General features: G+C 38.1%; 1 protein-coding gene across 3 annotated transcripts in view; it reads left to right on the plus strand.

Moving 5' to 3' along the window:
- LOC139961822 (uncharacterized) overlaps positions 1–12,259 on the plus strand; it is a 32,641-nt gene extending 20,382 nt beyond the window's left edge. For 2 of the 3 annotated variants that reach the window (XM_071961364.1, XM_071961365.1), the window contains exons 20-30: positions 338–381; positions 1,094–1,228; positions 2,308–2,426; positions 2,879–3,034; positions 3,297–3,482; positions 3,832–4,260; positions 4,953–5,126; positions 5,926–6,050; positions 6,734–7,017; positions 7,601–7,679; positions 11,214–12,259. In XM_071961364.1, the coding sequence (XP_071817465.1) occupies positions 338–381; positions 1,094–1,228; positions 2,308–2,426; positions 2,879–3,034; positions 3,297–3,482; positions 3,832–4,260; positions 4,953–5,126; positions 5,926–6,050; positions 6,734–7,017; positions 7,601–7,679; positions 11,214–11,778 (2,296 nt within the window). In that variant the 3' untranslated portion in view covers positions 11,779–12,259. Of the gene's footprint in view, positions 1–337; positions 382–1,093; positions 1,229–2,307; positions 2,427–2,878; positions 3,035–3,296; positions 3,483–3,831; positions 4,261–4,952; positions 5,127–5,925; positions 6,051–6,733; positions 7,018–7,600; positions 7,680–10,791; positions 11,153–11,213 lie in introns of those variants that run through there. The other variant, XM_071961366.1, reaches the window with a different exon arrangement.
- Positions 12,260–16,407: the final 4,148 nt, after the last annotated feature.

The raw sequence follows: 16,407 nt of genomic DNA on the forward strand, positions 1-16,407 counted from the left end.
TTATCATACCTATACATTTACGATATTGATCGGAATATTCAATGTTTGTCAGTAATAAATTCATTTTGCTTCTACAGTCTAGAAGTTGTGACTTTCACATTCCAGCGACTTAAGCGTACACTTTATTGATATCCCTCTATATGCCAATCCCCATGCAGTCCCAATTATCTAATTAATTGTTAATTATAGTTAATATATACATGTGAAAAATGGAAGCGATAGTGCGTATCGAAGGAGCTCTGAGAAAGCAAATTTATGTGAGAACTAAATTAGGTTTGTGCCTTACGCAGACGATTCTGATTTTTGCTTATTAATGTTGGTTTTTTTCCTTTGCTAGGTGTGATGTCGGTTTCACACAAGCCTCTGACTGTAGAGAGAGAGGTAAGGTTACCTGCTTTTACGCAGTGTATAATTGTATACAAAAAATTGATCTTTTATAGTGTGGTGAATTATTTCAAAGGGTGCAGATAGTCCATTGAAAAAGGGGAATTTATGTCTGTGAAAGTCAATGGTATAATTTGTAACAATAGGTGCGGATAGAGGAAGGATGTACATCACACCTCCCCGTTTCCACTCCCCCCCCCCGTCCCCCACCACACACACAAATAAAAATCGTTACTAGCACAGCCTTGCGTGTAGACCTGAATTGATAGTTATGTGCCTAACCTTTTTTCAGACCACCCTAGATGAGAACCAGCCTCAACTATCCCAATGCCACACCCTCCTTTCTAAAACCTGAGACCCACCCCTGAACACAGTCGTTTCCTCCTATAAATAGCAATATTATCTACGGATCTCAAAACAGATTGCACATTTTCATTACTTTGTTTTCCACTTATTGTTTTAAAATACGTTAAAAAGTTCTACATCTCTATATATACGTATTACTATGATATTCGTATACTTAATGAAATGTTGACATTCGCTGACGCAGTTGTGTTTTAGACTGCCTGTACTGTAAACTGAAAATGTGTAAACTCTATTCTTACTTACATATATAGTTAAAAATAAAGCCGGAAGCAGTACCTTTTGTCATTTTTAATAAACTGGAATATTCACTGTCAATTCACAATTTATCTACATTTTGGTTTAGATTTTGATTTCTGCACCAAAGAAGTCAACTTGGTTCGTGAAAGTGACGGTTTGATTGTAAATCTACCAAGCGGAAAACTAGGGGAAACTCTCCTCACATTAGACCCAAATCCTTGCCCTGACCAGAGCAGCGATGGTAATAATGATAAATATTGATTGAATCAATAAATCCATTTATTTTGTATCCTTACGTCAAGTTACAAACAATAACATCGTTTTACAGTAGATTCGGATTCGGTTTTTACCCAAGTAACAATAGCGCATTGTTCTGTTCAACTGTATCATACCTCTAAGAAGTATTTCATCTCAACCTAAATTTGGCAAGTGACTGCCATGGTTATTAGCCTTGTCACTTGATGACAATGAACAATTTCAGCCTAGAATGATATATGCAAATTAGGTTACGCGTTCAAATATATCTGCCATTTAACCATCTATTCTATATAGAAACCTGTTATGGTATTAACATCATAAACTTCTTTGTTTTGTTGTCTCATAGAATGTATATGTGCATACAAATCCTGTAACCTATGTGTTTACCTTGTTGGAAGCAGTGTACACTGCGAACATAATCAGCTAAAGTTGCTAATTTGCTCAGAAAATGGTAGACTCGATTGTTTCCAGTGTTACGCCTCCGGCACTTTCGAGCATTGACACCACGTACCCTTCCCACTCCTCCTCTTTCTCCCCAGACCCTCGACCCTGCTCCACACTCACACTTACACACATCCCTTAGCTGAAATATTCGTTACTGAATGAAACATCTTTTCTATGGTAGAGTCCACTATGCTGTGCTGGTTACGTTCTGCCACTTTTCAAAAAAAGGCAAATAGCGCCGTCTTTTTAAGTTACGATACGGAGGTGATTAATTACTCTCATACGTAACCCTTACAACTAAACTAAGCTTCTTATGTCAACTTAGACCTTACATGATATATCAATCTTCCCAACCCCACCCCACCCACCCCATCTCAACCCCACCCCTCTTTCTATTTTTCTGCAAAACGATCTTACAAGGTAGGGATTTGTTCCTCCTGGTTTATGATTTTATCTGTATTCTAGCCTAGGAATTAAATTTCACCGTAATTAGAAATGGTGGATACATATCAGCTGCAGTTAGAATACTGAAGTTAGCAGAGCACATTGAGACTGCTGCTAATTCAAACGTTGTCTACAATTCTGTGCTGATGTTTCCGTCTTTTGTCATTGTTTCAGATATCTTACAGATTCTCTATGCTACCTGTTCCCGTAATCCCGATAATACAGACACTGTATGGGACATTCAATTTATTAATTGTAATGCAACTTTGGATGCATACTTGTCATATTTATTGGTAATCCATTTTTCATTATTACATTTTTTATAGCTTGGTTAATTTAGCACTATATATAGTCTATTTGTGTACGTCATTTCTTTTCACTCGTTCCGCTTTGGAACGATTGATTGTTTAAAGAAAAATACATTTTAAATTTTTATCCATTTTCCAATGTAGTTAAGGTTAAAGGTGTTGGTTAATCTTCTATTAAAAGAAAGGTACACTAAAAGTTATACTTATTTTATTTCATCATTTAGTCCAATATGTTGTTGGGAACTTAATCACAGAAACACATTCACTGATTTCCAGTTAAAGTCGATTAAGGAAGAAAGCGACATAATGTAAAGCTAATTAAAACGTAGTTTTCTGAATGGTTTAACCAGGAGCGAATGGACCAAAATAAGTATCCAATATTTTGAAAATTATATTTGTATTTAATTATTTCCATTTTTCTTTGATTTTTCTAACAGAACAGAACAATCAGCAATGAAAACATAAATGATGTTAGCGGTCAATTAGCAAACGCCTCCACAAAACTAGAAACTGAGGGCGGTATGCAAGAGCTACAAAAAGTAGCCCAATTGGTCGGATCTATTGCAAACACGACAGGTCCTAAAGATGCGGAGGTAGGTTTATCCATAGCTCAATTTTTGTTGTTAGCTTTTTCCATTTTTTGTTATTCAGTATTATTTGCAAAGTATAGAGTTACATACGTGAATATTGCCAATGATGGAATTCTATGGATATAATAACAACTACATATGTTCAAACATGGACAACTCTGTTGGATAACCTAGAACTGATATTTTCATATTTCAGTAAACTTCATGCAGGGGATAAGAAAGAATTTTCATCATGTGTATGTTTATGTACTCTACTTTGCTTAAGGTGGTAGACAATCTGTCTGTAACAGTCAGTAACATCATCACAGTCGAACAAGACACTCTGGACCAACTAAATGACAATGGAACTTTGAATACAATAGCCCAAGCATTGGAACAAGGCCTCGCTGACGTCATTGTAAACAATGTAACCGGGACTTATTCCAAACAAACGCCGAATATAGCCACAATGGTAAGTAAGTTAAAATGAGGGTAAATTATGAACATGTATATATAGCTAATCAATCATCAGCCAATCAAATGGATGGAATGAGTTATGAAATATAACCGGGAGATGAAAAGAAATGCAAGCCACCTCTCATCTTACTCTTTTCCTCACATCTTCCCAGTTCCCCACCTCACCCTTCCGCCACCTGCCTACCCTCTTCCACTGATCATACAATTGAAATGCCACGTGCATCCGATCGGCTCATGCATATGCATTACTTTCTACGTTTTAAATATTCAGCATCATTCATCGAAGGAGTGATAGCAAAGAGACCACATCGGTTCCTTTTATTTCCCAAATCTTCACCATACAGGTTATTGAAGGAAACCCAGCGATTCTAGATGATTTTGGTATCGGTACATTTTCATCATCTGAGGATGTCTTAGTTACTGGTGGCGGGCCAGTCACTGAAAGCATTCAGCAAGTCAATGCATCCAGAGTTAACAGGGACATCGGCATGAATGCTACTAGTCTATTTATCTTTCCATCACAACTAAGGAGTCAACTAACGCCCGATAAAACAACCAGAATTACTTTCGCAGTTTACGGAACTCCTGCTCTGTTTTCATCGAGATATTTTAATGATATCAACGGAAATCGAGAGATGTTTGGAAGAAGAATAAAGAGAAACTTTGGACCGAGTACAAGAGTCGTATCAAGTACAGTATTGTCTGATGATAAAGTAATCCGTGAGTGGAATGGTATGAATGGAACATTTCAACAGTGGTACAGAGTCTTAAATGTAAGTATTGATATATTAAAAAGGGCCTATATTAATGACTATATAGATATTCTAAAGTCACAGAAAATGTAAACAACATTTCAGGCATCTTTTTTCAAAACATTTGACTTTTTTTTATATAAAATAAATGTATGTGCATGGTAATGGTAACAATTTTATACTTAACAAGGTGGTAAAAGCTTAGCAAACCACTCTGACTTGAATTTTGATAGGGGAACCCCCATAGAGAGGTGCTTCTTTTGGCTTTACTTTTTGGTCCACTCAAACTTAAAGGTGATTATTTCTTCCTCATTATGGCATGAGAAAAGTATATGACACTTACATATAAGTAGGAGTGATCTCCCTGCTTATAGCGCATGCGTGGTTTATTGTATGACTCGAGTGTGCCATAAATAAACTGTTAGGCCCATCACGTGTACACAGAACATACACTATATATTTTACTGACATTTTATGAATATTTTAAGAGGATGACATCCACGTTAGACTGTCACTGGAAATTTAAGGATAGTGGTTGAGACGGGGGGTATCATGGGGGCACGGAAATGTGCCGGGGAGGGGGGTACGAAGAAGTACAATAGTTCCGCATACCACCCCCCTTTGTCATATCCTAACGCCATATGCACCCCCCCCCCAAATCTAAATTCGCGGAATTAGGCACATATCCAACTTTTGATATACCTCAATTGCAGAGAGACAGCACGACAAGAGACTTTGAGACTGCTTCGTGTACTTTTTGGAATTTTAATGCCGACGGAGGGAGAGGAAACTGGTCCACAGATGGGTGCAGGTTAGCCAATTTCGACCCAGAACTGAACACAGTTATGTGCGAATGCACTCACCTGACCAATTTTGCTGTGTTACTGGCAAGTATTCCTAATATCACAAAATACCATGTCATTCCACTTGTAATCATCTCCCTTAAATTATAAATGTACGTGTATATACATAACATGAGATTCCTCCCCCCCCCCTCCCCAACCTCGCCCCACATCACTCTACTCGTAACTCGATCCTTCTTTAAATTATGAAGATATGTGTATATACATAAAATGAGACCCCCCCCCCTTCCCCCCTTTTTTTTCATTGTTAACATATCAAGTACACGACACAACTACCAGGTTTCAGCATTCAATTGTGTCAAGAACACTTTTCCAAATTGTATTATAACAAAAAAGTAATAATTGATGGTGAAGTTAAAACGGTTTAAAAAAAATATTAACATCATAATTTAGTCAACGACTTAGAACGCCTGCTCGAAGATGTAATATAGGGGAGAATTGATCAGATTTCCAGCCTTGTGTTTGGTAATAAACTGATTCCTTACTTTGTTAGGTCTGTTTGATTAACCCTTATGTCCTCCCTACGACCTCCCCCCCCCCCGCCCCCCTCAAAAAACCCACATCTACCATCATTTCTGTAAACAGGGAACCTTCTAATTCATGACATTGCCAGAATTGAATAATCTCAATGAAGTAATTGTTCGGTGGAAAGAGTTTCCATGGAAGCAATAACTTATTTTGGAGGACAGGATTGGTTGGGTGGTTATAACCTGTTTTTTCCCATGATGCATTTCTGTGTATTACATAGTCTTTGCCGATTTAGACGTGAATGTCATACTTGAATTCCATTGTGAATTTATATGTTATCGTTTTATCTTTGCAGGATATTTATGAACATGATTCTCTCACAGACACTCAATACACAATTCTCGAAGCTATAACGTTCTTTGGCTGCGCGACTTCCATCATTGGCCTGGGAGTAACAATAATGGCATTCATATCTCAAAGGTAATATCTCTATAATAATCCTCCAACATAACTTAAAAGTTACACAGCGAACATACTCGATGGTAAAGGAGGACATTTTTAATGATGGTAATGGAGGACATCTTTAAACATGGTAAAGGAGGACATTTTTAATGATGGACATTTAATGATGGTTATGGAGGACATTTTTAATGATGGAAAAGGAGGACATATTAATGATGGACATTTAATGATGGTAATGGAGGACATTTTTAGTGATGGTAAAGGAGGATTCCATCTAGGTCTATCTGAGTACGTAAAGGGTCATGTATATAACATTTGATATATAATTAAAATGCCAGTAATAATTCAATTACTTGATAATAATTATTCAAATACTTCATATTTATTCCAATTATTGTTATCTATTCAAATACTTCATATTTAATCATTTTATATTATGCAACTAGTGATTAGTTAGATACTTGATACTTCATTCAAATACTTGATATTATTTGAAATAATTCAAATCTATAATTGTAGCTGAGTCTAGGTTGGCATATTTCAGAGAGGGACTGGGGCCTGCATGACCCCCTAAAAATATCACAGCAACAGGTGACGGTTTCAACACCACTGTCATCTGACTCCTGCAAGCCCCCGTATTGTTGTCATCCACCCTGACGAGGAATATTCTCTTTCCAAAAGTTTTTTATTTTTGGTTTCAGACGTCTCAGAGAGAAGAGGCCCAGCCAAATACTTATTTGGCTCTGTTTCAGTCTGTTGGGTCTTTACGTGTCTTTCCTCATCATGGCAGCGTTTGACTCGGAGAGGACTAGACGACTTCTGCCTCCTCTGCAGTGTAACATTTTAGCAGGGGTGACTCATTTCTTTACCCTGTCCTCGCTATGCTGGATGGCAGTAGAGGGCGTCAATATGTATTATTTATTCGTGCGTATCGTCAACAATCACATCAATTATTTCATGTTGAAAGCCGTCCTGTTTGCAGAAGGTAATTTCAGTTTTGTCGTAAAGAAAATTGCTTGTGCTTATTTTCATATTTGATTTTTTTTAGACTGATTGTATTTTGTGTTTTTTTTTTAACATGAATGAAAGTGTTGCTTGTGCTTTGAAGCATGTATACAGGAGTATGCAATAAAGTACGGTACATTTAGTTATGGTGATGGATCTCACTCATGGGCCGCAGTTATCCACTGGTACAGGGATATCATTTTGCGGGCTTTAGACCCCTTTTATTTTTGTAAACGAGGAGGTTGTAAGAGTAAACATCATTAATCAATACGCCATATAGGTTGTTTGGGAGGTGGGAGGCCAGGAGTTGGGGACTTGTAGATGGCAGCAAATAGGACCAGGGATACTCACGAACCCTGTTGGCTTCGTGTATTGACTTCAATCAATCGCGCGTCAAGACGTGGGATAGAAGTGTGACCCACGTATGACACAAGTAAGCATATCAATACACCTGGTTATATTCTATTATAAACCAATGGTTTTAATCTCAGTGTAGATCCGTGGATCAGACTCATTTATTTTATTTAGTTTTGGTTAAGTTATTTTGTATTCTTTTGTACTAGGTGTTCCTCTGATCATTGTTGGCATAACCTACGTCATCACATCAGTGATCCTGAAACAGGACTATGCCCAGGCCAGCGTGTAAGTATATTAAACTTCTGCATTACATCCTTGATCAAATAGCACCAAGAGGAGGAGGAGGAGCGATGAATGGATAATTTATCAGCTTTAGGGAAAAGTTAAAACAGATTGTTAAGTTTAAATTCATCAATTAACGAACTGCATTTGATTCACCACCGAAAACAATCAACGAGACGGAGTTTCTTAATTCGCTGGATCTGATTTTGAGTGGGTCTATAGTGTATGCTTACTCAATAACTTTGCAAAGACCTAATTTAAGGCTAACAAACGTTTCGATTTATAATAATATAACCACTTGCTGCTTTTTCTTGCCTCTCTATATTTCTTTCTGATTTCTATTTCAGTTATTTTGTGAGTCAAACCTACCCTCTACTGGGAGGGGTAGCCATCCCTATTGGTATTCTAATGACCATCAATGATACTATATTTCTTTCTAATTTCTATTTCAGTTGTTTTGTCAGTAAACCTTACCCTCTACTGGGAGGGGTAGACATCCCTATTGATATTCTAGTGATCATCAATGATACTATATATTTCTTTCTGATTTCTATTTCAGTTGTTTTGTGAGTCAAACCTACCCTCTACTGGGAGGGGTAGACATCCCTATTGATATTCTAGTGATCATCAATGATACTATATATTTCTTTCTAATTTCCATTTCAGTTGTTTCGTCAGTAAACCCTACCCTCTACTGGGAGGGGTAGACATCCCTATTGATATTCTAGTGATCATCAATGATACTATATATTTCTTTCTGATTTCTATTTCAGTTGTTTTGTCAGTAAACCTTACCCTCTACTGGGAGGGGTAGACATCCCTATTGATATTCTAGTGATCATCAATGATACTATATATTTCTTTCTGATTTCTATTTCAGTTGTTTTGTGAGTCAAACCTACCCTCTACTGGGAGGGGTAGACATCCTTATTGATATTCTAGTGATCATCAATGATATTATATTTCTTTCTAATTTCTATTTCAGTTGCTTCGTCAGTAAACCCTACCCTCTACTGGGAGGGGTAGACATCCCTATTGATATTCTAGTGATCATCAATGATACTATATATTTCTTTCTGATTTCTATTTCAGTTGTTTTGTCAGTAAACCTTACCCTCTACTGGGAGGGGTAGACATCCCTATTGATATTCTAGTGATCATCAATGATACTATATATTTCTTTCTAATTTCTATTTCAGTTGTTTTGTGAGTCAAACCTACCCTCTACTGGGAGGGGTAGACATCCCTATTGATATTCTAGTGATCATCAATGATATTATATTTCTTTCTAATTTCTATTTCAGTTGCTTCGTCAGTAAACCCTACCCTCTACTGGGAGGGGTAGACATCCCTATTGATATTCTAGTGATCATCAATGATACTATATATTTCTTTCTAATTTCTATTTCAGTTGTTTTGTGAGTCAAACCTACCCTCTACTGGGAGGGGTAGACATCCCTATTGATATTCTAGTGATCATCAATGATACTATATATTTCTTTCTGATTTCTATTTCAGTTGTTTTGTCAGTAAACCTTACCCTCTACTGGGAGGGGTAGACATCCCTATTGATATTCTAGTGATCATCAATGATACTATATATTTCTTTCTAATTTCTATTTCAGTTGTTTCGTCAGTAAACCCTACCCTCTACTGGGAGGGGTAGACATCCCTATTGATATTCTAGTGATCATCAATGATACTATATATTTCTTTCTAATTTCCATTTCAGTTGTTTCGTCAGTAAACCCTACCCTCTACTGGGAGGGGTAGACATCCCTATTGATATTCTAGTGATCATCAATGATACTATATATTTCTTTCTGATTTCTATTTCAGTTGTTTTGTCAGTAAACCTTACCCTCTACTGGGAGGGGTAGACATCCCTATTGATATTCTAGTGATCATCAATGATACTATATATTTCTTTCTGATTTCTATTTCAGTTGTTTTGTGAGTCAAACCTACCCTCTACTGGGAGGGGTAGACATCCTTATTGATATTCTAGTGATCATCAATGATATTATATTTCTTTCTAATTTCTATTTCAGTTGCTTCGTCAGTAAACCCTACCCTCTACTGGGAGGGGTAGACATCCCTATTGATATTCTAGTGATCATCAATGATACTATATATTTCTTTCTGATTTCTATTTCAGTTGTTTTGTCAGTAAACCTTACCCTCTACTGGGAGGGGTAGACATCCCTATTGATATTCTAGTGATCATCAATGATACTATATATTTCTTTCTAATTTCTATTTCAGTTGTTTTGTGAGTCAAACCTACCCTCTACTGGGAGGGGTAGACATCCCTATTGATATTCTAGTGATCATCAATGATATTATATTTCTTTCTAATTTCTATTTCAGTTGCTTCGTCAGTAAACCCTACCCTCTACTGGGAGGGGTAGACATCCCTATTGATATTCTAGTGATCATCAATGATACTATATATTTCTTTCTAATTTCTATTTCAGTTGTTTTGTGAGTCAAACCTACCCTCTACTGGGAGGGGTAGACATCCCTATTGATATTCTAGTGATCATCAATGATACTATATATTTCTTTCTGATTTCTATTTCAGTTGTTTTGTCAGTAAACCTTACCCTCTACTGGGAGGGGTAGACATCCCTATTGATATTCTAGTGATCATCAATGATACTATATATTTCTTTCTAATTTCTATTTCAGTTGTTTCGTCAGTAAACCCTACCCTCTACTGGGAGGGGTAGACATCCCTATTGATATTCTAGTGATCATCAATGATACTATATATTTCTTTCTAATTTCCATTTCAGTTGTTTCGTCAGTAAACCCTACCCTCTACTGGGAGGGGTAGACATCCCTATTGATATTCTAGTGATCATCAATGATACTATATATTTCTTTCTGATTTCTATTTCAGTTGTTTTGTCAGTAAACCTTACCCTCTACTGGGAGGGGTAGACATCCCTATTGATATTCTAGTGATCATCAATGATACTATATATTTCTTTCTAATTTCTATTTCAGTTGTTTCGTCAGTAAACCCTACCCTCTACTGGGAGGGGTAGACATCCCTATTGATATTCTAGTGATCATCAATGATACTATTTCTTTCTAATTTCTATTTCAGTTGTTTCGTCAGTAAACCCTACCCTCTACTGGGAGGGGTAGACATCCCTATTGGTATTCTAATGACCATCAATGATACTATATTTCTTTCTGATTTCTATTTCAGTTGTTTCGTCAGTAAACCCTACCCTCTACTGGGAGGGGTAGTCATCCCTATTGGTATTCTAATGACCATAAATGATACTATATTTCTTTCTGATTTCTATTTCAGTTGTTTTGTGAGTCAAACCTACCCTCTACTGGGAGGGGTAGACATCCCTATTGATATTCTAGTGATCATCAATGATACTATATATTTCTTTCTGATTTCTATTTCAGTTGTTTCGTCAGTAAACCCTACCCTCTACTGGGAGGGGTAGACATCCCTATTGATATTCTAGTGATCATCAATGATATTATATTTCTTTCTAATTTCTATTTCAGTTGTTTCGTCAGTAAACCCTTCCCTCTACTGGGAGGGGTAGCCATCCCTATTGGTATTCTAATGATCATCAATGTCGTTCTATTCGTCTTGGTCATTCGGAGACTCTCCAATCGCGTTCAGACTTCATCTAGTGCTGCTTCTTCAAAGAGAAGGCGGCGGGAACAGGTTAAGCGTCTTCAGAACGCAGTCTCGATATTTCTATTAATGGGGTTAAGTTGGGGTGTAGGTTACCTCTGTTTCATACCACTCGGTGATAATTTCGCCTTCTCTAGCCAGGTGTTATTTGTGGGACTTAATTCTATGCAGGGCTATTTAATATTCATGTTTTATTGCATGCGTAATCCAGACTTTCGTAAAAGATGGCGGCGATGGTGTTTCTGTCTGTGTCCTTCCACATTTCCCTTTAAACAGTCTCTGTCTTCGTCGTTCCTTTCAACGTTTTCCAAACGGACACAGTCATCACAGCCTTTGAGCTTTAATTCCAAGAACGTTCCGGTATCAATTGTCGAAAAGAGAGGACGTTTGCGATCCTTTCGGAATTTAGACTCTAGTTCTCAAGCATAAATCTATAAAGTTCCTTAAAATCATATTCCTACATTTGGGTATCTACGGCTGACTTGAGGACTGAAACATTTACGGGTACACTGCCACAAATTCATAGCATATCTTCAAACCTTCCGACTCATCCACCCCTCCCGACCCACTTATCCTTCTACCCATGAAGTTAAGAAAAGTTATAGGAAAGGAATGAAAAGTTTTAAGTAAAGAATGTATAAAAATAGAAGTTTTAAAAGCAGAGATTATAATAATTCAAATATTAAAAGGGAAGTTATATACATCTGACGTGAAGCAATAAAAGTGAACTTACGAAAGAGGCTTTAGGTTGCTGAACTTATAACACATCAGAACTGGTAAAACCAGCTATGTTTTGTTTTAATTTTTAATTTTCTTTTCTTTTTTTCTATTTGGGGCTCATTTGTTTTATATTTAAGCACAATACAACTTTACATAATTTAATTGCAATAAAGATGTGTAAGAAACGTTATCCGAGGTTTTCTTTGTGTTTTCGTTTGTGCATGTGTGCGTGTTTATCATATGTATACTTGTTGTGTACATGTTGTATCGTTTTGTTTTAATTGACACTGTTCGATATAACGGTGTCGGTGACTCATGGGACAATATTTATGAGGGCGACATATCCCACGCACTGGATGTGAGAGTGAAATAGTCCACGCACTGGATGTGAGGGTGACATAGTCCACGCACTGGGTGTGAGGGTGACATAGTCCACGCACTGAATGTGAGGGTGACATAGTCCACGCACTGGATGTGAGGGTAACATAGTCCACGCACTGGATGTGAGGGTGACATAGTCCACGCACTGGATGTGAGGGTGACATAGTCCACGCACTGGGTGTGAGGGTGACATAGTCCACGCATTGGGTGTGATGGTGACATACTCCACGCACTGGATGTGAGGGTGACATACTCCACGCACTGGATGTGAGGGTAACATAGTCCAAGCACTGGTCTCGCCTCATGATCTAATGTATTTATTAATGTTAATGGTTAACGGCAATAACAGCATCCGCCTGATTCATGTATGCAAAGAATGTAGATTCGAGGAACATCTGCTGTATCGTAGGCGTAAATGTAGGCGTACATGTAGGCGTAAATTAATCAACGGATGTCCTAGACACATAAAGATGTATTCAATTGTAGCAATAACCTTTTGTTTTTCACATATTTTGACATTAAATAACAAAAGAGTTGAACTCACAGACGTTCTCAAGCTTGTATAATAGCAGGAGACGCACTTCCTGTTTGCCTATTTCTTTACTTATAATGTTCAACACCATTCTCTGTGCCTAATTGAGCATAATCAATCGACAAACAATCGGTTCTATTTTCACTGAAATATAGGCCGTTGTGACCATGTTTAGTAGTGGTAATGTGTATTTCCCCTTGCATGTGCATAGGCTGAACCCTTACAAGTGTGTTACTCTGCTGTTGCACTGAGCCCTTAGTATATTTCATGTGACTATAACTTCTAATGACACATATCATTTTCTTACTGTCTGTTGCCCCAAGTGTACTTTTTGTATTCAGTTATTCACACAATTCGCTTTTATCTGACTGGTTAAGACACCCCGCCTTAGCCTGTACCATGATGCCAGATTTATGTTCGCTACCGTAACTTTTGAGAGGTGTATCCAAAATTTAATCGGCAATATCTGTACTTAGAAAATGTCAACCTCTGATGTGATGCCTATAAGGTAGGCAGGACCTCTGATGTGATGCCTATAAGGTAGACAGGCCTCTGATGTGATGCCTATAAGGTAGGCAGGCCTCTGATGTGATGCCTAAAAGGTACGCAGGCCCGTAGCTAGGAATTTTGAGTCAGTTGGGGCACGGACAATTCTGAGGACCACAATATTTGTATTGTTTTAAGTTAAGCCTGTACTTAGAGTCAATTTTTAGGTACCATTTTTCATACATTTCCTTATTTAATATATAGTGGGCCCCGGGCGCGAATTTTTTTTCCCCAAACAGGTTCTCAATTACGGAGTTTTCAGCCAATCAGATTGCTCGTGACGTCAGCATCAAACGCTTGATAGTTCGAAGACATACACTGAGTTACACACTGACACTTAATAAAGTCTTGTTACGCGGTTTCTCTGCAAACGCCCTAACTTTTACTTTACATACGCTACATTCTATCGGTTTCGTGTTTACGCCATCCAAGATTCGTCAGCCGTTCTATTGAAATCGGAATTCGTTTCGTGGAATGGGTAGGCCTACACCAAAATCAACTTCACGATGCTAGTTCAGCCTTGAATGAATATACGCAAAACAGTTTAGTGTATAGTCTAGGCTTCATAATTGACGCACCCCCGTAATTGACGCACCTTCAATTATTACTAGCAACGATGGAGCAGGCCACCTAAACTTTTTGCAGTCAAGCAGAATTACATATTTCATGAGTTTGAATCCATTTCAGCTATTTGATGACCAAATTGTGGAATTTTTAAGCTTTTAACACCCTTCCCCCCGGTTTTGTACGTTCAGTTTTTGGGCATTTGGAAATCTTGCAACCTAAAAATAACCAACATTTCCTCAATATCATGGACAACACTACTCTCTGGGACCTGATCTGTCTAAGCTTAGAGGCTCAAAGTGTAGCAAACAGCATCTAAAGTCAATGGATGTATACTAAAGCCTTCACTACAGTTAGCTTATCGACGAATGTGTCAATTTAGGGGTATGAAAGAACTTGACACGGCAGACATTTTGTGGTCAAGTTCTGCTCAATTGTACGTTGCATATGCACAGAACAATAAATATATTGAGATCATTACATTTCTGAGGAACCACACATATGAAAAACACATACAGTTGAGTGAATTTGATTTTTCCTTGATAGAAATCGTTGATCAAATCCTTAAGTGCGTCAATTATGAGCCCACCATGCTACAGTATGATGTATTTCCGTCACTGCACTGTGTACACAGTTATAATACATATAGGCCTATATCGCATGTGTTATGTACCCCTGTACGAAACTTTCACTGTGCGATGTTATCGATAAATGCCTTCACAGAAATCTTCGATCAAAGTAGATCATACAATACTAGTGTGCTCATTATGTCTAAACCAATTCCAAACACATCTACATATATTTACGAAAAGCTGCGGGTAATTTTGAACGGGTATATCTTCGTTGCAACGAATGGATGCAGACATTTTGATAACCTCGAAGTGAAGGGTTTTATTGTTATGACGTAACTTTTCCGACCAATCATGAGCGACTATTTATACACAATTGAGAACCTGTTTGGGAAAAAAAAATTCGCGCCCCGGGCGGCAAAAATGTCACCGCACCTCTTTTAACTTCATTTTCCTTCATATATTATGAAAATGATAATACGCTAATCTTTTCCCCATATTTTCCCATGTACGCTAATTGACCCCGGAGCGGCAGCCCTACCCATATCGTCAGACTTATGGAGACGGGTTGAAGACTGGTTGAAGTAAGGAGGGGGAGGCAAGAAGGGGTGCTTTAGCAGTGGCGTAGGAAGGTACTTTTGAGTGGGGGGGGGGGCTGAAGACTGATGGCCGGCCTGGGGGAGGGGTCTAAGGGGAGGGGGTGTCCCCCTCCCCTTTGGATTTTTTTGCATTTCCAGGTGGCCTCAGATGCAATTTGGTGCAATATAGCACCTTCAACTCCCACTCCATTTTGTAAAGAATTTTGCATTTTCACCTGGCCTTAAATGCAATTTGGTGCTCCAAATGAGATTTTTTTCTCATTTGGAAATGAAAAAGGGGTTTTCTGACTTGCGGCTTCCGCCCCCCATATTTTTTCACCCCCCCAGCCCCCCGGTTCCTACGCCCTTGTGCTTTAGTTGACGATACATGCTGTTCGTGTAAAACTAGATAGTTTAACGTAAGCATGGATAATCATCCATACATCTTGTGTAGTCTGCATAGATGTATACAGTGCACAGTCACTGTACTGTACTAGTCTAGCATATCTAGCCGACAGATTTATACATAGTTTTATGTGTGTCTCGGTATGCCCGGCCATCTTGAATTTAAACACGTAAGATAACCCATATGGTAAGAAAAGTACCCAAGTTAAACAAGTTTCAACCAGTTTGTATAACCTTGGAGAGTAAGAGAGCAAAATTGTGGTGAAAGAGTTCCGATGGATTCACTGGCCATATATAAGTTTGTTCAACTATGTGGAGACTATCTAAGCGGAGCGCCACCATCGGTTGGCGCGGAGCGTACAATAAAATTTTGGGTTTTTCAAACCCCCCAGATGGCCGGAAACGGCCCTTCCCGAGTGTTTTATGCTATGAATACCTAGCCCTAAAACATGGGTCTCAAGCCTGCAATTTCTCAGATTGCACGTAAAAATCTGTAAAAACATTCTAATTTGTATATTCGATGGTGTTTTAAGAGAGTAGCTATTACTCGACGTGTACTCGCAAAGACGTTTTTGAGTGTAGTAAATTACTACTTGCAATTAAATGCAATAATTGCAAGGGCGTCGGAAGCTATTTTTGATTGGTACGGCGGTTCAGAGTGTGGCCAGCTATCATAATTATCGGGGGGACGTTTGATAGGTCAAACTACGTTACGCGCCACCATGGTTGGCGCGTAGCGTAATGGAGAAAATTTTGAAAATAT

Source organism: Apostichopus japonicus, chromosome 20 (genome assembly GCF_037975245.1).
Source record: "Apostichopus japonicus isolate 1M-3 chromosome 20, ASM3797524v1, whole genome shotgun sequence".
NCBI lineage: Eukaryota > Metazoa > Echinodermata > Holothuroidea > Aspidochirotida > Stichopodidae > Apostichopus > Apostichopus japonicus.